The sequence below is a fragment of the Cetorhinus maximus genome, chromosome 1 (assembly GCF_964194155.1).
Source record: "Cetorhinus maximus chromosome 1, sCetMax3.hap1.1, whole genome shotgun sequence".
Taxonomy (NCBI): Eukaryota; Metazoa; Chordata; class Chondrichthyes; order Lamniformes; family Cetorhinidae; genus Cetorhinus; species Cetorhinus maximus.
In genome coordinates this window covers 153,636,287-153,662,216 of record NC_135879.1, presented here as the reverse complement: position 1 = coordinate 153,662,216, position 25,930 = coordinate 153,636,287, and the positions used below count along the sequence as shown (strand labels likewise).

The 25,930-nt window shown below is 43.8% G+C and overlaps 1 protein-coding gene across 3 annotated transcripts in view; it reads right to left on the bottom strand.

Annotated features, from left to right (window-relative positions):
- The window catches only part of zdhhc2 (zDHHC palmitoyltransferase 2), a 183,878-nt gene that overhangs the window by 52,088 nt on the left and 105,860 nt on the right, over nt 1-25,930 (bottom strand). For all 3 annotated transcript variants that reach the window (XR_013577521.1, XM_078548420.1, XM_078548406.1), the window contains exons 7-8: nt 23,255-23,375; nt 13,165-13,297 (exon numbers count right to left, since the gene is read on the bottom strand). Coding sequence is in view for 2 of the 3 variants with exons in the window: in XM_078548420.1 (XP_078404546.1) it covers nt 13,165-13,297; nt 23,255-23,375 (254 nt within the window). In the remaining variant the exon portion in view is untranslated. The remainder of the gene's footprint in view (nt 1-13,164; nt 13,298-23,254; nt 23,376-25,930) is intronic.

Genomic DNA, 25,930 nt, shown 5'->3' with positions numbered 1-25,930 from the left:
ACATTAAGTTTAAAAGTGTATATTTCATTCTGAATCTAGGATCCTAAATCTGAACAACGGAAATTATGAAGGTATGAGGGGCAAGTTTACTATGGAGGATTAGGAAAATACATTAAAAGATTTGATGATAGACAGGCAATGGCTAATATTTAAAGAAGTATTACATGGTCTACAACAAATGTACATTCCTCTAAGATACAAAAATATAATGAAAAATAGGGAAATGGCAGAGAAATTAAACAATTACTTTTGCTATCTGTGTTCATGGAGAAAGTAACAGAAAAATCTCCCAGAAATACCAGAGAACCAAGGGACTTGTGAAAATGAGGAGGTGAAAGAAATTAGTACTAGTAAAGAGGCAGCACTCAAAAAATTAATTTGATTGGAGGTTGATAAATCCACTGGACCAGATGAGCTACATCTAGAGTATTGAAGGAGGTGGCTATAGAGATAGTGGATGCATTGGTGGTTATCTTTCAAAATTCTATAGATTCTGGAATGGTTCCTGAAGACTTGAAAGTAGCAAATGTAACCTGCTGTTTAAGAAAAGAGGGAGGGAGAAAACAGAGAACTACAGACCTGTTAGTTTGTCAGTAGTAGAGAAAATGTTAGAATCTAATATAAAGGGTGTGACAACTGGAAAATAATGATATGATTGGGCAGAGGCAACATGGATTTATGAAAGGGAAATCCTGTTTGACAAACATGGAGTTTTTTGAGGATGTTATTTTTAGCGTAGATAAAGGAGAACCAGTGGATGTGGTGTATTTGGATTTTCAGAAGACTTTTGAAAGTCCCACACAGGAGGTGAGTAAACAAAAATTAGAGCACAATGGGGTAATGTAGTGCTATGGATTAAGAATTGGTTAACAAAAAGAAAATAGAGAGTAGGAATAAACAGGTCATTTTCAGGATGGTATGCTGTTACTAATGGCGTACCGTAAGGGTCAGTGCCGGGGCCACAACTGTTCACAATCTATATAAATGACTTGGATGTGGGACCCGATTGTAATATTTCCAAAATTGCTGATGACACAAAACTAGGTGGGAATGTGAATTGCAAGGATGATGTATGGAGGCTTCAAGGGGATTTGGACAGGCTAAGTGAATGAGCAAGAACATAGCAGATGGAATGTAATTCCACTTTGGAAGAAAAAGAAGAAAGGCAGAGTAATTTTTAAATGGTGAGATGTTGGGAAGTGTTGATGTCCAAAGGGACCTGGGTGTCCTTGTTCATGAGTCACTAAAAGCTAGCATGCAGGTGCAGCAAGCAATTGGGAAGGCAAATGGTATGTTGGCCGTCATCACAAGGGGATCTCCGACAAGTGCCTTGCTGCCCTCTTGGAGGATATGGCTGCCAGAAGGGACACCCTTGTCCCCAGAGATGGGAGGAGGAGGCCACCGCACCTCACCAAGTGGGCATGGGAGGAGGTAGCAGCCCGGGTGAGCAGCCATGGCGTGGTGCGGGGCACCTGGCTCCAGTGCTGGAAGCGCTTCAGTGACCTGCTGCACTCAGGAAGGGTGAGTGCCGTGTTGGCATGGGTCAGTGTGGAGAAGTGATAAAGGCTGGCCATCACCCCATGGAGCTCAGGGGTGTTACAGTCTGAGTGCCAACTGTCAATGACGCCAGAGTTGGCTAAGGGGGTGAGGCCTGGCTGCTTGGACTGAGCGCCTTGTGGCTCGAGGGTCACAGCTCGGATGTGCACTGTGAGGTGTTTCTCAGGTGGGGTTGTCCAGACTGCACTGGCACTGCAGGTAGAGAGTGGACTAATCAATGCTCCTCTGTCCTTTCAGGAGAAGACATCCCATAATAGTATTGAGAGGTCACGGACTGGTGGGGGACTGCCACACCTCCTCATCCTCTCCCGTTATGAACAGGATGCCTTGGAGCCTGAGAGACGCCATGCACCTCGGTCAACCGGCCGTGGTGAGGTTGGGGTGTCAGACGAAGGTAAGAGTGCAGTGCATGGAGGTGAGAATTTTGGCTAGTGCAACCACTCTAGTGTACTCTCTTCATTGATGTGACCTGGAGTCACCATTGATAATCAAAAGATGAGGGCACCATGATGCACATCTCCGTTGTCTCTTCAGGGTGCCTGGCATGCACAGTGACAGTGTGATGACTTTAACTAATGACATATTCTTCTTCTCCCTTTTAGGTTCACCAGCAGGTGTTTGCACTCCAGATCCTGAAGGGCCACCCCCTGACCCCAGGGGACTACCATGCTCCCGATGCACCTGCGTCACACCCGCTCTCTGAAGCAGGCACCAGCGCAGATGCCAACACTGCGGTGGACATTAGATTGGCGTCTAGTGTCTCGATGCACATTGGTGAGGGCACTTCACACTCACTTGAGGTACAGGCAGAGGCAGAGAGAGCCCAGGGCGCCGGCAGTCGGAGGACTGCTGGGGACCAGGTCGATGCTCAGTTGAAGGCTGACGATGGGCCTCTGGAGTTGTCCATTATGCAGCAAATGCTGGACGTTCAGCGAGATGTGCGGGAGGATCTGGTGCAGATCCAAGAGGGTATGCTTGCCATGGTTTCAATTTTGATGGAGTCCCTGCAGAGCATGAGCACTCATGGCCGAGCGCACTACCTCCTCCATGGAGAGAGTGGCGACTCTCATGGCGAGGCTGCTCCAGGATCAGAATCAGGGGTCCCTGGAGTTGTGCTCAGACCTGCAAACCCTCACACAGGCAATGACCTCAGCTGGTCAGTGCCCATGTGTGAGATGGATGGGGCATCCCATGTCCCAGCTAGCTGTCTGTCCATCAATGGTGACCAGGGAGGTCCAGAGTGACCTCATGTTGGCGTACGAGCTACCTGTCATCTTTGCCGGTTCTTCTCAGGGCACTCTGAGTGACGTTAGCAGCTCCTCTGCCCCTCTGCCAGTGACTGTGGCATCTGATGTGGCTGCAGCGACTGGGGAGATGCCAGCCGTAGCACTGGCCACTTCCTCTAAGGCAGGGCCAGCACGGACTCCACTGGCCAGAGGATGACCGCCAAGGTCATCAAGGCCAACAAGACAGCAGAGTCAGCAGGCTGTCTCCATTTCCAGTGCCAGCAAAGGGGGGACCACCTAGACGTAGCACCCATAAACCTAAGTTTAAAGCACCTAAAGCACAAGAAGGGCTGGTCACAGGTAATCTTTTGTTCCCCCATTTAGCTTTACATTTTTTAATAGTGTGACTACCAACACCAGATATTGTTCAGTTCAAGAATCTGAGTTCCAACATTAAATGACATTTGATTTTGTGTTATTGGCTTGAATATGCTTCATTTGTTTTGTCGGTGCAGGGTAGGCCAGTATTTAATGCTGGATGTGGGTGTCTTGAAGCTTTATTGCACAGGCACTGAGTGTATCTTGAAGGCCAAGGAAAGGGTCCTTTCTGGTATCCAGGATGGAGGCGGCAGCCCTGGCATGAGGTGGTAGTTCTTATTTGGCAGCCTAGCTGAAGGAGTGTTGGATCAATGCATCCCTGGTGTCCCTGCCTCCCTGGAGGTTACCAAGGTCTGGATCCACGCCTTCAGCATTCTCCTCACTATGCTCACCTTCCAAATCCATGACCACTACCATCTAGAAGGACAAGGGCAGCAGACACATGGGAACATCACCACCTGGAAGTTCCCCTCCAAGTCACTCACCATCCTGACTTGGAAATATATCGCCATTCCTTCACTATCGCTGGGTTAAAATCCTGGAACTCCCTCCCTAACAGCACTATGCATGTACCTACACCACATAGACTGTAGCAGTTCAAGAATGCAGCTCACCACTACCTTCAGAGGCATTTAGGGATAGGCAATAAATGCTGGTCTAGCCAGCAAAGCTCATATCCCGTGAATGAATTAAAAAAAAGTTTGGATGGCTGTTAAAAAGACATACAAGGTCCTTAGCTCTATAAGTAAAAGCATCAAGGACAGGCTAGGGTGAAAGGCTGAAGTGGAGGCTGGACAGGGGAGGCAGGCAAAGGGTGGAAGTGGGATATAGGGTGGAATGAAGGCTGGACAGAGAAGTGGGCAAAGGGGGTATGGGAGGGTGGCTGTCCAAGGAAGGAAGAGATTTATCGTACCAGCTGCATCACTAGCCTCGCATACTGCTCAAATCTCCAAACCCATACCACTTCCCTACCAACAATCTCCATCAGTCATGACTCATATCTGACATTGATAGCTTCACCTCACCCTCACACACTTAACCTCGTGGCAAGCCTCACACCCACAAAATGCACACACTGCCAGATCTTCAAATATGACAGCCATATCACTCAAATATACTACACTACATTGACTGACACACTTTTCCCTTTTTTGCAGATTACAGTAGCGCTTAACTGGGAGCAGCAGAAGCCAAACCAAGAGGGACAGGCATGGCTCTATGTCCTTATTCCCATGGAGGAGACAGTGCTCACCATCAGTGGAGCAATCATGACAGAGGATGTGGTGGGTGTCATGAAGCTATTAATGTATATAATATTATTGGAAAATATTTTTCTTTTCTTTTAAACTAGAAATTTAGTCTGTGGGCGTGTCTTTATTGGATTCAAACCAGCTATTCTGGGTGTTTTGATGTTTACTAGTTTTGATATGTAAGAGAGATAGCATGCATTTGCATTTTTTGAATAGAGCATTCAAGAAGGGAGGTGAAAACTGACACCTATCTAGCAGCTACCAAGCAATATGTTTATATTATTAATAAAATTGGTACTATAATAGGGGTTTTATTGTTAGAGAGCTTTAATTCAGAGGTTGTTATTACAATGAGAATTTGCATTCAATGGGCTGGGTGAGGTATAACTTCAGCAGTGTTGTGTGTGTAGAGAGAGGCGACGTGAGATCAAACGGCAGTTGTAAGCCTCCAACTGTCTGCACAGGAACCAAAGTGAAAAGAACCTCATTTTGAATTTGTAAGGTGAAAATGCTTTGCCTGGTGTCTGGTTAATTCTATGGGTTGCTGTTGCCTTAATGGAGATGGGAATTTGTTAAAAGTTATGATAGTAGTAATTTGTAGCATTTGTATGTATATTTTAACCTGTGTAAATTAATAAAATGTTTCATTTAGTTTAATGTAAAACCTTAAGAACTGGTGGTCTGATTCCTGAGTTTAGAGTCGCGTCTCAAACATAACATTTAAAATTATAGGTTATGAAAGTTGTTTAAAGTTTCCCTCTGGGATTTTTAAATAACTCAGCTATACCAACTGCATTGGTCATAACAGTGGGGCTGAAACAAAGAAAACAGCGTGCTCCAACCTAATCCTCCTTCTCGCATCTCACTGCCCCATATCCTACAAGCTCTTCTAATTTACAAGCTGCAGATGGTGTAAGCATGCAGCTCTTGTCTTAGCCTCTCCCCTCACCACAGCCTTTGTGCCTTTCTCCTCACAGATATCCAAGAACTGCAATCTGGTTAGGCAGTGGAGGAAGAGCAAGAGGTGGAAGAGCAGGAAGACAATGACGAAGAAGAAAAATTGCTACTCACTCTCACACTCTCAGCCACCAGCTCAGTTACTGCCAGTGCACGTACTTTAGAGATGAGATTTGCACGTGATGAGACACCGGGCGTGAGTGGCCTTAGGACAGGGCATGGGGAAAGGATTGTACAGAAGCCAGCTCCCTGGAGGGCAAAGTCACACAAGAGTTCTGCTGGAGAAGATTACTGAGAAAACTTTGATGATGGAGTGGCCTCCAGAAGATGATTGATGGATATGCACAGTGAAATGTTTGGTACATTGACAGGCCTGCCAGAAAGACTCAGGTCAATGTCAAGGAGCACAAAGGGGCCCAACTTTGCATAGAGCTTAGCGCATATCCTTTCCAGTGTTGAAATGGTGCCTAACTCCAGAAATTACGATTGCTAACCCAACCATGATAAAGTGTCTGTGGGCCTGTGTCTCAGATTCCATTGCAGCACAAGCAGGAGCCATCCAACATCTGGGTGTTGCAGTCATGAAGTTATACAAGCTCAGCTTGTTCCATGCCTGCTCAGAATGCTGCACTCATATCATCATCTGCTGTAAGTGTCTGTGACTGGAGGAACTTCAGCTCAGAATCATTGAGCTGGAGGCCGAGCTTCAGAAACCGCGACACATCAGAGAGGGGAAAAGTTACCTGGGCACTTTGTTCCAGGAAACAGTCACATCCCTTAGGATAGAGTCATTTGATTTGGTCCATGGCAGGGCCAGGAGGGTGTGACTGTGAGTGAGGTAGATATGGGGATCGAGAAAGTAGAAGTGGAGGAGCCTCAGCCCTTGCAATTGTCCAACAGGTTTGAGATTCTTGCAGCTTGTATGGCCCAAAGCAGGGGCTGTAGGGTAGATGAATGAATTGACCATAGCACCGTAGTACTGGAAGCTGTTAACGCAGGGGGAATTAACAGAAATGTAGTGGTTGTTGGGAACAGTCTAGTCAAGGGGATAGAGACAGTTCTCAGCAGCTGAGAGTGAAAGTCCAGTAGGCTGTGTTGCCTGCCTGCTACCAGGGTTCAGGACATCTGCTTTGGGCTGGAGAGGAACTTGCAGTGGGAGGGGGAAGGTCCAGTTGTCGTGGTTCACATTGGTACCAATGACAGACAGGACTAGGAAAGAGGTTCTGCTTAGAGAATATGAGCAGCCATGGGCAAAATGAAAAAGCAGAACCTCATAGGTAATAATCTCTTGATTATTACCGGGCCATGGAGTAAATTGGAGTAGGATAAATAAGATTAGAGTTAAATGTGTGGCTCAAAGATTGGTGTGGGAGAAATGGGTTTTGATTCATGGGGCACTGGCATCAGCACTGTACTGCTGGGACGGTCTTCACCTGAACCATGCTGGGGCCAGTGTTCTGGTGAGTCGTATAACTGGGGTGGTAGAGAGGGCTTTAAGCTGAATAGTGGGGCAAAGGATCAGATGAAGGAAGATGTGATAAATTAAGGAGAAAGGACAAGGCGAGAAAGCAAGTTAGCAATAAAGGAATTGATAATCTGAGCGTGGCAGGAAGGGACAGAACATACAAACCTAAGAGTGCACCAGCAGATAAGGCTAGAGGTTACCAAAATAATAAGACAGAATTAAAGGCATTTTGAATGAACACAGCAAGATAGATGATTGATGGAACAAATGTAAGTAAACAGGTATGTCTAAATTCTATTTCCATTGGAAGGTAGCAAATGTAACTCCGCTAAGGGGAGGTGTCCCAGTGGTATTGCCACTGGATGAGTAATACAGAGACCCAGGGTAACACTCTGGGGACCAGGGTTCAAAACCCTCCATGGCACTTGGTGAAATTTAAACTCAAAAAAATAATCTGTAATTGAAAAAGTCTGATGGCGACCGTGAATTGATCATTGTAAAAACCCATCTGGTTCACTAATGCCCCTTGAGGGAAGGAAATCTGCCATGCTTACCTGGCCTGGCCTAGCCTACATGTGACTCCAAACCCACAGCAATGTGGTTGACTCTTAAATGCCCTCTGAAATGGCCTAGCAATCCACTCAGTTATAATAAAACGATAAAAAGCCTAAAAGGAATGGAACCGGACAGACCATCTGGCATCGACCTAGGCACCGGAAATGACAATGGCAAACTCAGCCCTGTTGACCCTGCAAAGTCCTCCTTGCTAACATCTGGGGGCTTGTGCCAAAATTGGGAGAACTATCTCACAGATTAGTCATGCAACAGCCTGACTTAGTCATAATCACGGAAACATACCTTACAGATAATGTCCGAGACACCACCATCACCATAGCTGGGCATGTCAAACATGGGCAAGGAAACCTCCTGCTGATAGCCATGTACTGCACCCATCACCCCCCACCCTCAGCTGATGAATCAGTACCCCTCCATGTTGAACACCACTTGGAAGAAGCATTGAGTGTGGCAAGGGTGCAGAATGTACTCTGGGTGGGGGACTTCAACATCCATCACCTAGAGTGGCTCCGTAGCACCACTACTGATCGAGCTAGCTGAGTCCCAAATGGCATAGATGCTAGTCTGGGTCTGCGGCAGGTGGTGAGGGAACCAACAAGAGGGAAAAACATACTTCCTCATCCTCACCATCTGCCTGCCGCAAATGCATCTGTCCATGACAGTATTGGTAGGAGTGACCACCGCATATAATCCTTGTGGAGCCGAAGTCCCGTCTTCACATTGAGGATAACCTTCATTGTGTTGTGTGGCACTACCGCTGTGCTTAATGGGATAGATTTTGAACAGATATAGCATCAATTACTATCTGTTAGCCTGACATCAGTAGTGTGGAAAATGCTAGAGCCTATTATAAAGGAAGTTTCACGAATGTGTATTTATGATATTACAGACTTTAAGGACAACTGTTTTAAAGGCAGATTTCCGTTTTCAAACCTTTATATTGAGTTGAAAAGCCTTTTTCACAATGGAAGTGCGGACAGCCAAAATGGCCCCTTCTGGTGTTTATTCAAACCTTGTCAAACACATATCTCTGTAGCTGGCTATAAAGTGCCATCAAAAATGCAAAGACCCCTCCAGAGGATGTCCATTGAATTCTAAAAGGTGTGATAAACCGTTTTGCTTCTCAGGGAAAAGGAGGCAGGAAGGGACTTCAAAGGACCTCAACATGACAACTTCTTGGCCTGGTAGAACAATGTTTCATCGAAATTAACATAGCAATCATTTTGGTTGTGATAAAGACAGGTGAGAAGAGCCATTTGGTGTGCAGAAGCCCAGGAAGAACCCTCAGAAACAACTTCAGAGATGATTCTTGACTAAGGCAGGACAAAGAGGAAGGTGTTAAGAAATCAACTGCTATTCTGTTGAAAGAGTCCAAACTATAAATGCAGTAACTGCAGAATTAGTGAGAAAAGGAAACCTCTCTCACCCAAAAACCTGCTAACCTGCTAAGTCCACCTGATAAAGCAAACCCCCCATTAAATCGGCTGCAGAAGACATCGTAGCTGTTAAACTGAACCTCAAATTTTAACCCCTTCACTTCGGGAGAAGAAATTCAAGCAACAGGACCACAATGATATCTTACAGAGACTGATTTGAAATCTCATCTTTAAGCATCCATTTTTTCTTTATCTGCATTGTAATCTTTGTATCTGTACTTCAGTTAATAACTTAATCACTTTTACCTAAGTATCTTTCAGTAGTAGTTTATCTTGTTTAAGACTAACACTTTTTTGCTGGGTTATTTTTTAAATTGAATCATTCATAAATCAAAGGGGACTACATCCACATACAAATCATTAGCCCAGGGACCACTTTAAAAAAAATGCCTTTTATGTGGTCGTGACAGATGTGATAACTGGATACTTAGAAAATAATAGTAGGATTGGGCGGTGTCAACATGGATTTGTGAAAGGGAAATCATGTTTGACCAACATGTTAGAGTTTTTTAACTAGCAGAAAAGATGGGGGAGGTGTGGCGGGGGGCGGGTGGGCGCCAGTGGATATGGTGTATTTGGATTTTCAGAAGACTTTCGATAAGGTCCCACACAGGTTAGTAAGCAAAATTACAGCACATGGGATTGGTGTTAATATACTGGCATGGAATGAGAATTGGTTGGCAGACAGTAAAAACAGAGAGTAGGAATAAAAAGGTCATTCTCAGGTTGGCAGGTTGTGACTAGTGGGGTACTGCAAGGATCAGTGCTTGGGCCCCAGCTACTCTCAATCTATATCAATGATTTGGATGTGGGGACCAAATGTCATTTTTTCAACTTGGCTGATGACAAAACTAGGTGCGAATGTGAGTTGTGAGGAGGATGGAAAGAGGCTTCACAGGGATTAGACAGGCTAAGTGAGTGGGCAAGGACATGACAGATGGAATAGGGAGGTGCGTAGTGGTATCGTCACTGGGCTAGTAACCCAGAAACCCAGGATAATGCTCTGGGGATCCGGGTTCAAATCCCACCAAGGCAGATGGTGGATTTGAATTCAATAAAAAACTAGAATTAAAAGTCTAATGATGACCATGAAACCATTGTTGATTGTTGTAAAAACCCATCAGTCTAGCTAATGTCCTTTAGGGAAGAAATCCTTACCTGGTCTGGCCTACATGTGACTCTAGACCCACAGCAATATGGCTGACTCTTAAATGCCCTCTGAAATGACCTAGAAAGCTACTCAGCTCTCAAGAGCAATTAGGGATGGGCAATAAATGCTGGCCTAGCCAGCATATATCCATATCCAGGGGACACAGTCTCAGAATAAGGGGCGGGCCATTTAGAACTGAGATTAGGAGGAATTTCTTCACTCGGAGGGTAGTGAATCTTTGGAATTCTCTACCCAGAAGGCTGTGGAAGCTCAGTCATTGGGTATGTTCAAGACAGAGATTGATAGATTTCTAGATATTAAAGGACATGGGGATAGTGCTGGAAAACGGCGCTGAGGTAGATGATCAGCCATGATCTTGTTGAATGGCGGAGCAGGCTTGAGGGGCTGAATGGCCTACTTCTGCTCTTTTTCCCTATGTTCCAATATACCTGTGAATACCAGTATTCAAAAAGGGCCTGAAGTGTTTCCCAGCAGTCCAACAGTCTGTACTCCAACACATTTCTAGGAGCGCTGAAGAATTGCTCCAGGGAGATGGCCATGACGGCATAAAGCATTTACCTGCTAACCTCAATCAGAATAACAGCATTCATCCTCCCATCACTGCCACTCCTTCGAGACCCTTGCTGTTACTTGTCAGTCAACCAGTCCAGACTGCTGCCACCAATGCTGAGATGCTGCTGTTTGAAGCCAGGCCTTCGAGGGCCAGAGCTCCTCAAGGCCATGCTGCCAAGACCATCAGCAGTCTATCCTAGCGAAAGTCAGCAGCCTTCCAGCAGCCAATGCTACAGGCATTGGGGTAGCACTGTGCAGGAGCAATAGGCCAGGCACGGCACACAGAAGACAAGCACTAAGGAACGCACAAGCATGACTAGTTGACCTTTGTATGCAATGACATGGTTTGATTTATAAATGTGGTTTGGAATGTTTATTTTGCAGTGGCTTTTTTATTTTTGCATTGTGGCCAAGCAGACACTGTAGGCGGAATTTTCCGTGCCCACTGGCTCGGGTGTGCTCAGTGGTGTGAGCGGACAATATGGCAAGGCGGCCAAAAATCGGTTTCACACCTTGAAGCTAGTTTACAATTGTCCACTCAGCCCCTCAATGGGGGGGCCACGTTTCCTGCAATCAGACATCGGGAACCTCATTGTAATACATCAGCATATCATTATAGGGTCAGCCCGCAGGAATCATCCCCTCACGCTGGATCGTGCACCCACGCTGGTGGGAAAACATGCCAGTGCAGAACATGTCTTGACCAGTGTGATCTGCAGAAGTCGGGACTTATCACCAAGGCCTTGCTCACATCGCGGGCATCCGAGGAGCAGAAGATGCTGGAGCCCAACAGCAACAGCACACTGGAGGAACGTCTCATGGACATGGCTCTGCTGCAAAGCAGCTCATGGAAGGTGAAAAGTCACCATTGAGGGTCTGCTCACAACGGATGATGGTTGAGGGGATGGAGAGGAAGGTAGCTGTGTTAGAGAGAGGAAGATGTACTGGGGAGTGGGAAAGGAAGGTCTAGGGTCGACTGGCAGAGGAACAGGTGTCGTGGGCGGCAGGGATGAGGTTGGGCGGGGGGGAACGAAGGTGTCAGAGGCAGGTGAGGTTGGAAGGGTGGGGGACAAAGGTGTCGGGGAGGAGGTTGGGAGGGGAAGAGACCACGAGGAGAGGAGGGGGAAGATGGCAACTGGGGAGGTAGGTGTAAGGGGGAGCTGGAGGTGTAAAGGAATGAGTTCGGAGCCGGGAAGGAGTGTGGAGAGGGCACGGAGTCCAGGGGGAGGAAGGAGTCTGGAGCGAGGAAGGAGTACGGAGAAGGGAAGGAGTCCAGGGGGAGGCAGGAATTTGAGGCGATGAAGTAGTGCAGAGATGGGAAGGAGTCCAGTAGTTGGCAGGACTAGACAGGTGGGGGGTGGGGGGGGGGGAGGGGGGAGTGTGAAGAGGAAAGGGAGTAAGGGTGGAAGGAGTAAGAGTTTCTGAAGGAGTCAGGAAGGGGGAAGGATGGTTGGGGTGGTAGTGGGGGGTGAGGACAGAGAAAAGAGTCCGGGGGTCAGGGAAGGAGTTCCAGGAGGAGGAAGGAGTTTCTGGCGGGGGAAGGAGTTCCTGGGGGGAGGGGGAAAGGAGTCCAGACGGGGTGGTGGTGCTGTGCAAGGGAGGGCTCTAGTGAGTCCATGACTGCCTTCCGGGGAGTGAACTCAGGGTGGGCCTGGTACGAGAGAATAGTGAAAATGACCGAGGGCAGAGAGAGCTGGTAGGGTGTGAAGATGAGGGTTCGACGGTATTGGTAGAAGGGACGGCGAGGGTGGTTGGTGGGGTCTCAGAGGCAAACATGGACCCTGGGGGTAGGAAGGAGGAGGTGGGGGAGGTGAATGTGGATGGGGGTGGGATTTTGGGAAAGAAGGGAACGCACACATTCACCTGGACATCCCTGAAAGAAAAGGGTTGCAGCTGGTAGGTCATGGAGGGGAGGTGGAAGGTGATGTCAGGGGGGTCGACAGTGATGGGGGAAAGGAAATGAGTGGCTGGAGGAGGGGAAAGGAAGAAAAGCTGTATTACCACCATGCTGGCTAAATCGAAAGTGAAATGAGAGTTGTGGTGGGCGAAATCAGGTGCTGCATGGGAGAGTGATCAGTGGGTGGGCAGAGATGCAACTCAGCTCAGATGGTCAACTGAAAGAGAACCCCAGCAGGCAGCACTGAAAATGCTCAGGAAATTGAGATGAGTGTGATACAGGAAGGATCCACATGCGTGCATGAGGCTACAAAAGGCTCTGCCACACACATACTTGTCCCTCCAGAATCACTGATGGGCCAGCTGCATGCAGCTGAACTGTAAGTGGAGAGGGGCGTGGGGTGGGGGGGCGGAGGTGTGGCAGCCTGGCTTTCAGTTTATGTATATTGCTCATGCACCAGCCACGTCATCAAAAGACAGTCCTTGTTGGCCAGGAGTCACCCTCTGGCTTGCCATAGTGACTGATATGCAGCTGACACAGTGGACTGTCTCAAAATGAAAGCTTCCTGACTCCTGTTAGGGCAGTGACCTGCCTGATATGCTGCATATAGTCGCACACCTCTTGCATGATAATAGTCATTTAAGAGTTCTCTACAATCATAAACACTTATTGAAATGGAAAATCAAAAGTGCATCTTACCAAGTGTAGACCTGTTTTTACTGACTAACCAGCAATGATATCCAAACAGAGAAGACAGGCTGATGGAAAACATTGCAGCTGCAAAGAACAAGAACATGATGTGGAACTTGGCTTGGGTATCTGGCAGGCCATTCTGGGAAAAGAAACACAAGCATAAAAACATAAGCTAGAAACATTGAAACTATTCTGTATCTGCCATATGTAGTTTTAGGGCTACCTACTGCAACACATTAGCAAAATACTGCTGATGCTGAAAATCTGAAATAAAAACAGAAATCGGTGGGAGTACGCAATAAGTCCTGACAGCATCTCTGGAGAGAGAACATTTCAGATCGTTGTTCTTTCAACGGAAGATGTTCAGAAGGAGTCCTAACAAAAGGCTATCGATCTGAAACATTAACTCTGATTCTCTCTCTACAGATACTGCCACACTCTTCTATTTGCCACAAACGCTGTTTTTACTATAGTACATGATTTGCTTTCATTTGTTTTCCAGCCATTCATTTACATCATGATTGATCCGTACCACAACTATATTTACCATTTTTGATCTATATCTCTTGACATCCTTAACCAGCACACATTTATCGATCTGTCTTGAAAATTTTGATTGCTCCATCAGCCGCATCCCTGTTAGTACTGGGCATCCCTGGTTTTCACTGTTTGCCATTGAAAGCCGTGCCTTCAGCTGCCTTAAACTTTGGAATTCCCCCACCCCCACCAAACCTCTCTGCCTCGCCACCCCTCTCCTCTCCTTTAACAATGCCCCTTAAAACCTACTCTTTGACCAAGCTTTTGGTGACCTGACTCAATATCTCTTTATGTGGCTTGGTGTCGAATTTTGTTTGATAACACTCCTGTGATGCACCTTGGAATGTTTTACTATGTTAAAGACACTGTATAAATAAAACTTATTGTTGTACTACAGAGCCACAGTAGGCACAGAGCCGTTAAATCCACCACTATATGCTGAATATTCCCATGCCATACAGTATTCCCTGATTTGTGACAATTCCCCTATTTAACTGATATCCTGACAAGGAGTAGTTAAATAGCAAACCCATAGACACAACTTCTTAACTAGGGTTATCTACTGCAGTTACTACAAGCTCAATTTGGGCCATTTGCTTCACTGTCTATGGGTAGGTAATTATTAGATAACAGAGAGGGTTGGTGTGAAGTTGGCTGAGTGACAGGAAAACAGGCGCTAGTGATGAGCAGTTGTTTTTTGGACTGGAGGAAAGTTTACAGTGAGTTCCCTAGGAGTCGATACTAGGACCACTGTTTTTCTTGATCATATTAATGACCTAGTCTTGGGTGTACAGGGCACAATTCAAAATTTGCAAATGACACAAAAGTAGCATTGTGAACTGTTAGGATAGCGGTAGACTTCAAGGAGACACAAACAGGCTGGTGGAATGGGCTGAGATGCAGCAGATGAAATTTAATGCAGGGGATTGTGAAATTATATATTTTGGTAGGAGGAACAAGGAGAGGCAACATAAAATAAAGCTTACAATTCTGAAGGAGGTGCAGGCACAAGTCAGGAGTGTGACGAAAGACTCTCCACTTGCCTGGATGAGTACAGCTCCAACAACACCCAAGATGCTTGATACCATTCAGGACAAAGCAGCCCGCTCGGCACCCCGTCCACCGCTTTAAACATTCATTCCCTCCACCACGAACACAGAATGGCAGCAGTGTGTAGCATCTACAAGTTGCACTGCAGCAACTCACTAAGGCTCCTTCAACAGTACCTTCTAAGCACACAACCTCTACCACCTAGAAGGGCAAGGGCAACAGGTGTATGGGAACATTAGCACCTGCAAGTTCGTTTCCAAGTTACACACCATCCTGACTTGGAAATATATCGCTGTTCCTTCACTGTTGCTGGGTCAAAATCCTAGAATTCCCTTCCTAACAGCACTGTGGGTGTACCTACACCACATGGACTGCAGCGGTTCAAGAAGGCAGCTCACCACCACCTTCTCAAGGGCAATTACAGATGGGCAATAAGTGCTGGCCTAACCAGCGATTAACAAATAAATAAAAAAGAAAAGCAAAGGGGCACAAATCATTGAAGGTGACAGGGCAGGTTGAGAAAGTGGTTAATAAAGCATAGGGGATCCTGTGCTGTATAAATAGGAACATAGAGTACAAAAGCAGCGGAATACTGTTCCGGCATCAACTGGAATACTGTGTCCAATCCTGGGTACCACACTTTAGGAAGGATGTGAAGGCATTAAAGAAGGTGCAGAAAAGATTCATGAGAATGGTTCCAGGGATGAAAGGCTTCAGTTATGTGGATAGATTGAAGAAGCTGGGGCTGTTCTCTTTACAGAAGAGAAGGTTGAATGGAGATTTAATAGAGGTGTTTAACATCATGAAGGGTTTTGACAGAGTAGATAGGAAAAAACTGTTCACTTTGGCAGAAGGCTTGTGAAGTGCTTGAACCTGCCATAGTGCCCACACACTGGATACTATGACACTCTGGGCAGCTGAAGCAAAAAGTTATAAGTTAGAAAATCTCATACTTTCAGAGGCAACTACTGCTAAATCACAACTACTGATGTCACAGTGTTTCAACATTACCAACAAGACAGAAAATTAATTTTTTGACAGATGCGCTGCTACATTTTAACTCAAAACATAAATGCAATAATATTTTGCTAACTACATAACTAATCAGTTTCCATCATGAAAAACTGATCAAGCATTTGGATTCCTACCCAATATCCCTTCAGCCTCTTAATTGGAATTTCATCCTTGAAAAGAGATGAAAGGAAACGGTATGCGTCAATAAAAAAATAACAAGTTAGAATGAATAAAACAAACTTAATAAAATAAATAAATAACCAAAGAAAATAAAAGCAAAATACTGTGAAGCTGGAAATCTGAAATAAAAACAGAAAGTGCTGGAAATACTCAGCAGGTTTTGCAGCATTTGTGGAGAAAGAAACACAGTTAACTTTGAATTGAACATGACTCTTCTTCAGAGCTGAAGGAAGTTTTCTTAAGGAAGAGATGAAGATGCCAGTTTTGAAGGGAAGGGAAACTGTGCTTATGCTAAGAAAATAATTCATAATGTAACTTAAATTTGCTATTGGGGCAAAGTGAGGTAGTTGTGTGAACAGGCGTTGGATTGTGGCGTATTAGAGCCTTTATTAATATTTGAAGCTTATTCAAGGTCCAATGTATATTCTGTTTAATTCCCCTCAACTTCAGTCAGAGGGAGCTAGCCCCAAGGACACATAACTAGGTTATGAGCCCTGCTCGTCCTCCAAATGAAGGATTGAAATCAACCAGAATTATTACCTTCTCCTTGATAGACTTTTTACTACTACTTCTTAAATAGATTGTAATTTCCCGGATATTATAAGGGTCTGGGTGAAACTCCTCAGTAAATGTTCTCTCACCACAAGAGAACTGGAGTGGGGGTTCATGAGTCTTTGATACAGAAGTCTAAATGAGATAATTAAAGTTTAAACACACACAAATTTATTATAATAAGAAAGTGTGCAATTGCGATGGTTATACAAAAAACATAAATCACAAACTAGATAAATCCTGAAAAGATAGCTAGTTCTTATTTCAATAAGAGAATTATAGGTTTAGACTTTTCTTGTGACAGATACAGCATTTCAAAAGAAAATAAGATATCCATCAAATATTAAAGTAATATGACCTTAATCTCTGAGTATGTGAGATTTAAAAGGCTCAGGACAGGTCTGAAGTCAAGCTACGACAATCTAACACATCTGGAGATTCGAGTTTGGGCTTACATATTTATAATGAATTTGAGTTGTATAATTAATGGTAATGTGGAAGATGTTTATTTGATCAATAATAGACCACCCCTAATTAACATCCTATGGTTGGTAAAAGGACCACCTATTATGAGGGTGCCCGTTCAATTTCTAAGAAATGTTATTTTGAACATATTCCTGAAAACTGGACTTTACGTAACAGTCATGTTGGTTAATGTTGCTTAGTCAGTATCCAGCAAGATAGTAAGACTTGAGGCATGCATTCGTTGATCCAATTGAGGTTTTAGTTATTCGGGGTAGCATTGTACGTGCTAAGGTAATGGCAAGAACCACAGAACACCGTTTTTTAGGTGTGTGTTCCTTATCAGTGAATTTGCATTGTTGTGAAGTGAGTTAGCCATGTTGTGTTTGTAAACTAGGTCTGACTCTTGTTAAGATATGTTTTATTGTGAGTTTACACAAAGTAACTTTTACCCTAATATTCCTGTATTAATTCCATATTATTTGATCCTTATTCCTTCACAGGGTGAGGAGAGGCTCAAGGGAGCAGGGATTAGTTCTCAGAGAAAATAAGCCTGGTGAGGTCTAAGCAGGGAGAGCGCTAAGGGATCAGTGCCAGGGTTGAGAAGAAAATGGGCTGGGGAGCTTACAGGGAAAAGGAAGAATGAAGAGGCTGTGGCGATGCTTAGCTATTTGTTTACTGCAAACTTTGACATATTTCTTTACAAAAATATCCCAGCTTTTTCGTATCTTAATTTTAAAACAACTTGTCACAAATCGCTAGCAACAAAATAACTTCGACCAGTTTTCAAATCATTCCAAATCATTAATAATGAGAACTTAAGAGCGGTGAATTGCCTGGGTCACAACACAGCCCTGAAATGGTGGTACAACTGTGCTGCATCAAACAGGAAAACAGTGCCACCGAAGCTGGATCTGCTGCCCATGGGAACTAGTTCTGCTGAGGTCTAACACACAGGCTCCTCTTTAGAACCATTTTAACAAGAGCACAGCTTACATATGCAAAGATCTCTAAAGCCTATGTAACTGGTTCAAATGTTATAGCAGTTCACCTTGCACTGATTTGGATAGCTATCAACTAGGAAGCAAGAGGTTTCAAATGTTTTGGAATCAACAAATACCGCACACATAAGGACAACCTATGTGCTCACCAGCCTGCCATTTTCCAGTAAATTAAAATAAATTGAGGGAATATCGTAGGCTGGCAAGTGCACAAACAGAAAACTCTGAACAATGGTTCCATAATTCCTTAGGTCACAAGCCCTGCACTAATGACCTGACTGTGCGCAATGGTGCCCTTCAGCATGGACTTAACCAGGGTTTGTTTGGAAGCGGGAGAGAATGGTGGGAAATTAATTAAAATGGAATGAATTAAAATGAGTAAAATAAACTTAACAAAATAAAGAAATAATCAAAGAAAACACCTGACTTATAAGTTTCTAAAAATAGGAAGATTTGCATCTATATAGTGCCTTTCAAAACCTTAGGATGCCCCAAAACACTTTACAGCCAATTAAGTACTTTACGAAGTGCAGTCACTGTTGTACTGTAGGAAATGCAAGATTCAATTTGTGAGATTCCCACCCACAGTAGTGTAATAAAGACCAGATAATCTGTTTCCAGGCATTGATTGATAGGTTAACATTGACCAGGGCACTGGAGAGAATTCATCAACATAGAATTGGCTAGCACAAGTGCCACTCTGGGTGGATATATGATACTTGCCTGCCCCATATTCACTGAAATCCCTCAGCTGCTTAGACCCTTGACCCTGGCAAATCTCTTATTGGCCCTCTGAGGATCTAGCACCATTTTACAGAATTTTATTTGAACTCTTTGAAGGTTAATGCCACCCACCAGGCCTGAGCCCCACTGGAAGGGGCAGAGCCATCCCTCCGCTAGCAACTGCACCTCCACTCAGAGAGCATGTTGGCTACTGCACGCGTGTCAGGTTCCAATGATAAATCATGAGTGGAAACCCCTGATTTAGGAAGTCTCTGTTTCCTCACCTGTCAAACACCTGGTTGGGGTGGACTTGCATTCCATTCCTTACAAGACAACTATCAAAAATGACACAGGACTGATACAACTGGGGTTTATTTTCCTGGAATTCCAGGACTAATATGTTCATTGTAGCCACAAATATTTTCAAGCTATGAATGTGCAAAAGGAGCCTAACATTAAATGAAGGGTCAATGCTGTTTTCAAATTTCTAGCATATTTTGACTCTTGCAGATTATGGGCTGGTTAATATTTTTGTCCGCAACAGATCTGAAGACTGAACTGGGTCACTATTGTGTGAAAGTGGAAATGTGGTTAAAAGTGAGCCTTAATGTGCTTTCTCCATAAATGTATTCTTTATTTGTGCAATTGCTCTCCAAAGTGATAGCGGATTAACTGTTCCATTCCATCGTCCCAGTATTTTGCAATATATCCTCTAGTATTTTAATACAGATCAAATGTAATTTTCATAAAATGCCTTTTCTTGCAGATTTCATGCATTTTCCTTAAGAGTTGCACATGTGATGTTTAAATGAAAATATTACATTAGTAAACTTCATTCTTCTGCATTTTCTAAATGAAAAAGTCCAATATTAAAATCTAATATGAGAAAAACATTCAGATTAGATTGGCTGGTGAGGACAAATGTTGAAGACAGTTATCAAGTTAAAACAAAGATAGCATTCAGCTAACTGAAACCTGAACTCAGTTCTTAGTCAGTCATACCAGGATTTATAATCCAGGATGAGTGATTGTTATTGAAAAGTCAAAGTGATAGCTCATTGCATTAAATGAAAACAAATTATTAAAAATGCACAATAAAGGCAATCAACATCTGAAAAGGAAAGATAGGTTAACATTTCTGTTGTGATCAGCTTTGCAGAAGGGTTATACCTAAGGAGTTTCTGAAATGTTGATGGACTTGCTGTATATATCCATCACTTCCTGATGTAATTTTAGATTTTCAGAATTCAACATTTCTTCTTAGCTCAACAAGTTTTTCATAGCATGGCATCCCAGAATTCCTCACTGTTGAGATCATGAAGTTTTCAAAGGCTTGAAGGCAATGTATGTTATTTCTGACATTTACAGTTTATAATAAGAATTAAAGCTATTATGGTTAATGAGGATGCCATTCACCTACTTAAACTTTTGACCAACAGGATGGATTTTCCTCTGAATTAATGCCTATTTAGGGTGATAAAGTGAATAAATGGGTTCTTAAAGGCAACTTGCATTCTGGTGTTTTAAAAGCAGGTAAGAGCATTGCAAGTGCCCTAACTTTAGCTTTCCAAAGTTCTCTTGACTTAGGAACCATCCCTTGAAATTGGAAAATTGTGCATGTCACTCTTTTATTTAAGAAAGGTAACAGTGGGAAAGCAGGAAGTTATAGAGCAGTTAGCCAAATATCAATTGACAGAAGCAGATTACTGCGGATGTTGGAAAACTGAAATAAAAACTGAAAATGCTGTAAATACTCAGCAGGGCAGGCAGCATCTGTGGAGAGAGAAATAGAGTTAATGTTTCAGCTCTGTGATCATTCATCAGGCTGCTATAGGTTTTAAGCAAGTAAAAGGGAGAGGGTGGGAAGAAGAACAAAAGGGAAAGTTTTCGAAAGGGTGGAGCATGGAAGATATTAAATGACTAAAGCTTTTATGTTGCAAGGCCTAAGGGAGTAGTAAAGAAAAGTAAAAAACAAAAAGATGTATCGAGATGAGGTGTGAATGGTAGGATAACTGCCACCCAAATGCAAAGTAAAGGAAACAAGAGGAAAAATCAAACCAGCAACAAAACATGAAATAAAATGGGGGCAGAAGTTATGATCTAAAATTGTTGAATTCAATGGAGAGTCTAGAAGGCTGTTAAGTGCCCAGTTGAAATATGAACTGCTATTTGGTGTTGACCTGAAATTTTAACTATTTCTCTCTCCACAGATGCTGCCTGACCTGCAGAGAATTTCCAGCCTTTTCTGTTTTTTTATCTGTTGTTGGGAAATTGCTAGAGTCCATAATTAAGGACAATGAAGAAACAGTGCTAAGAGCAGCCTGTTCCTCACTCCTATACACTGAAAATTGTTGCAGTCCAATGGCTGTTGTATAGATGCCCCTTGTTTTGTTTCTACATGTTGTAACAACAAGTACACATCACCCAAATGAATGGGCATCTATGCAACATCAGTTTTATCTAGCATTGTTTATTAATGCAATATTTGTAAAATTACTTGTAAATCTGTGGTTACATATTTTAAGTCACATGGACTCAAAACATAGACCAAATGTCACACTGTTACATCAAAATAACATATAAATTCCAACATTGTACAATCCTTGTTTGATAATCTCCCTTTAGCAAAATGGCAGTAACACAATCAACTTTTTACAAACGAACCCACCAACAAAGACAGACTTATTGTTTGTACAAAGAACTTGGAACAAAATATTGATAAACATCTGAGAATCTCATGCAGTAAAAATAGAATTTGACTTACTCAGTCAACGTAAAATCAATAGCCTTTGTCTATCCACTGACTCCATCCCTTTCCCTGGCCTGAGGCTCAACCAGACTGTTCACATCTTTAGTGTCACATTTGATTCTGAGATGCACTTCTGACCATATATCCACACCATCACTATGACCCCCATATCCACTTCTGTAACATTGCTTGACTCCGCCTCTGCCTCAGTTCATGTGCTGCTAAAACCCTCGCCCATGCCTTTGTTAACTCTAGCGTTGACTATTCCAACACACTCCTGGTTGGCCTCCATTCTGTACTACACTCTGTAACTTGAGGTCATCCAAAACTCTACTACCCTATCCTTACACACACCAAGACCCATTTACGCATCACCCCTGTGCTCGCTGACCTACTTTGGCTCATGGTTAAACACCACCTCAATTCAAAATTCTCATCCTTGTTATCAAATCCCTCCTTGGCCTTGCCCCCTCCATATCTCTGTAATATTTTCCAGCCCACAACCCTCTGAGATATCTGCACTCATCCAGTTCTGATTCCATCAGCATCCCCGATTTTAATTGCTCCACCACTGGTGGCTGTGCATTTAGCTGCCAAGGCCCCAAGGTCTGGAATTCCCTCACTAAACCCATCTCCACCTCTTTATCCTGCTTTCAGGTGCTCCTTAAAATGTACCTCTTTGACCAAGCTTTTGGTCATCTGCCCCAATATCTCCTTCTGTGGCTTGGTATCAAAGTTTGGTTGATAATACTTCTGTGAATTGCTTTGTGATGTTTAACTACATTAAAGGCACTATATAAATACAACTTATTATTGTTATACTATGCATTTCAAAATAATTCTTGATAAAATGCTGTAGAAATGCTGGATCTTTTAAAAAATATTTTTGATTCTTCTGCCTACACCCCCATATTTCTTTTGGCCTTATATTACTTCTAATAATCATGTTGCAAATCTTCAGCTGGTTTCCAGTCCTCACAACTTCCGTTCCATTATACATTTCCTACAGATCATTAGCCCCTAGGTTAGTTTTAACTGCATGAGGGAGAATGCACTGCAGCAACTTGCCAAGGCTCCTCTGACAGCACCTTTCAAACCTGCGACCTCTACCACTTAGAAGAACAAGTCAATTAATCAACCATAAGCTTCACTCCTTTGTGTAATTGTGCGTCTAAATGCTTCCCGTTCATTTTTTTTATTCATTCATGGGATGTGAGCATCACTGACAAGGCCAACATTTAGTACCCATCCCTTGAGAAGGTGGTGGTGAGCTGCCTTCTTGAACCCCTGCAGTTCATGTGGTGTAGGTGCACCCACAGTGCTGGAAACACCACCAATTACAACCCCCTCCAAGTCACACACCACCCTGACTTGGAGCTACAACATTGCTGTTCCTGGGTCAAAGTCCTGAAAATCCCTCCCTAACAGCACTGTGGGCGTACCTACACCACATGGACAGCAGGGGTTCAAGAAGGCAGCTCACCACCACCTTTTCAAGGGCAATTAGGGATGGACAATAAATGTTGGTCTTGCCAGTGATGCTCACATTCATGAACATATAAATAAAAAATGAAAGTGATGCATTTATACACACAATTACACAAAAGAATGGAGATTATGGTTGATTAATTGACCGATTTTCTCAATTTATTTATACCATTAACAAAAATGAGTTCATGAACATCCTTTTTGTTTCTTGAAGCTTAATCATATAATCAAATAGATGTTGCACATTACACATATATTTTTTTTAAAAACCACAAAACTACATCCTTCAGTGGAGAACAAAAATAATTGAGGTATGCAGATGGACTAATGTTAAGCTCACCATCCAAAACTTGATAAAGTACTGCAGATCAGTGGCAGCAATAAACACGCAGTAAAGCAGGGAGTAAGCCAAGAACAGGAAGAAAAACTTGTAATTGGAGAATCCAACACAATTGTTCACCCTGTAAACAAACAAAAATGCATCTTTGTCATATTTAATAGAGTGCAAGTTACTAAAGAATGACCTATAGGAATGGAAATAAAAACTGGGAGAGATGTAAAACTGGCTGCTAATTTACATGGAGACAATATGGGAAACTTTTGACTTCGTCTCCATGTTTGTGGCCTTGCCATTCCAAGTCTACCAGCTCCAACTGAGAAAAGTTTTTTTTGACTACCTTGAAATGATTCTCAGCATCAGCACTGCGCTTTCTCAGATTTTGATGGGGTTTGTGAAAATCTTGTGTTTAGGATACGACTACTACAACAACGAGCAACATTTATTTAAACATTTATAATATATCAGTTTTCCTAGTTTACCTGTGAAACACTGTAACAATCAAAGGATACCATACAGATGAAGTAAAATCACCATTGCATTCTGCAGTTTCGATGCCATCTTCTCTTTTGTTGGAGTGGTGGCATGGGATCAATCATGCAATTATCAAAAAGGCCCCTTGGTTGTATCATCAATCGTAGTGGTTAACTTTGACATTGGGTACCCAGTAGGGATGCAGCAAGAAACACAGGTGCCAATACTAAACCCCTACAATGGACAGAAGGTGGGTGGTTTAAAAATTAAAAATTGAGAAATGCGACCCTAACCCACCTCACATATGCTTCCTTCTAGTTTAACAGCACTGGTTTGTAAGCCTTGGAGGGGCCAGACACTATTATAATATACAAATCAGACTCCCTCAGTGAAGTTGGGAACAAGAATTAAATCTAATGGGCTGCTGGCCAAGAGGGTTCTGGGAAATGGAGATTAGAGCATCAAGCTGCTGAAGGTAAGTGCTTTTAAGAACAGTCTTGTGACTCAGGGCTTCTCTTCCTAATCCCTCAGGAAAACATTATGCCGATCGTGATCTCCTACCATGCCACAATCAGCTGAGTTGCTGCCCCCTCCACCACTCCTATATGCAACATTTGGCCACCTGCTCCACAAGTTTCCAACCCTCACGATTCCAACCCCTGATTTTTGTCAACCTGCCCTGCAATTTTCCAAATCTGCCCCTCTATCCCCAATTCTTCCCTTCCTCCCTCCTACTGCCAGGTATAAACTCCCCCTAACCTATAATGAGGAGCTGCTGTTAATTCCCTGGGATTTCAGGGTTATGAAACTCCCACACTATCATGTTTCCCGCTCCCTCCCTGCAAATATTGAGACCATATTCCCTGAAATTCTTGTCAGGGTCAGGAAAGTAGGTATAACTCCAGATCATGGTACAACACATTTTCTCTGAGGCCATGGCACCAGTTGAGAGCGCGTGTGGGTCCTACTTTGGTCTTTCGAAAGGTCGCAAGCCAAAAAGGATTGATGGCAAAGGAATGGAAGGCGTCATCAACAGTGCTATCAAGTGGCACTTGCTTAGCAATAACCTGCTCACTGGTGCTCAGTTTGGGTTCCACCAGGGCCACTCAGCCCCTGACTTCATTCTTCATTACAGCCTTGGTTCAAAAATGGACAAAAGAGCTGAAGTCCAGAGGTGAGGTGAGAGTGACTTCGTTGACATCAAGGCAGCATTTGACTGAGTGTGGCATCAAGGCACCCTAGCAAAACAGGAGTCAGTGGGAATCAGGGGAAAACTCTCCGCTAATGGGAGTCATACTTAGCACAAAGGGAAATGGTTGTGGCTGGTGGAGTCATCTCAGTCATCTCAGTTCCAGGACGTCACTGCAGGCTTTTCTCAGGGTAGTGTCCTAGGCCCAACCATCTTCAACTGATTCATCAATGACCATCCTTCCATCATAAAGTCAGAAGCGGGGATGTTTGCTGATGATTGCAGTGTTCAGCGCAATTCGCAACTCCTCAGATACTAAAACAATCCATGTCCAAATGTAGCAAGACCTGGCAACATGCAGACTTGGACTGACAAGTGGCAAGTAACATTCATGCCACACAAGTGCCAGGCAATGACCATCTCCAACAAGAGAGAATCTAATCATCACCCCTTGACGTTCAATGGCATTACTATCGCTAAAACCCCCACAATCAACATCCTGGGGAATCACCATTGACCAGAAACTGAACTGGACTAGCCATATAAATACTGTGGCTACAAGAGCAGGTCAGAGGTTAGGAATCCTGCAATGAGTAACTCACCTCCTGACTCCTCAAAGCTTGTCCACCATCTACAAGGCACAAGTCAGGAGTGTGATGGAATACTCCCCACTTGCCTGGGTGAGTGTAGCTCCAGCAACATTCAAGAAGCTTGAAACCATCCAGGACAAAGCAGCCCACTTGATTGGCACCATATCCACAAACATTCACTCCCTCCACCACCAACGCACAGTAGCAGCAGTGTGTACCATCTACAAGATGTACTGCAGGAATTTACCAAGCCTTCTTAGACAGCACCTTCCAAACCAGCGACCACTACCACCTAGAAGGACAAGGGCAGCAGATAGATGGGAAATCCATCACCTGGAAGTTCCTCTCCAAGCCACTCACTATCCTGACTTGGAAATATATCGCCGTTCCTTCACCGTCGCTGGGTCAAAATCCTGGAACGCTCTT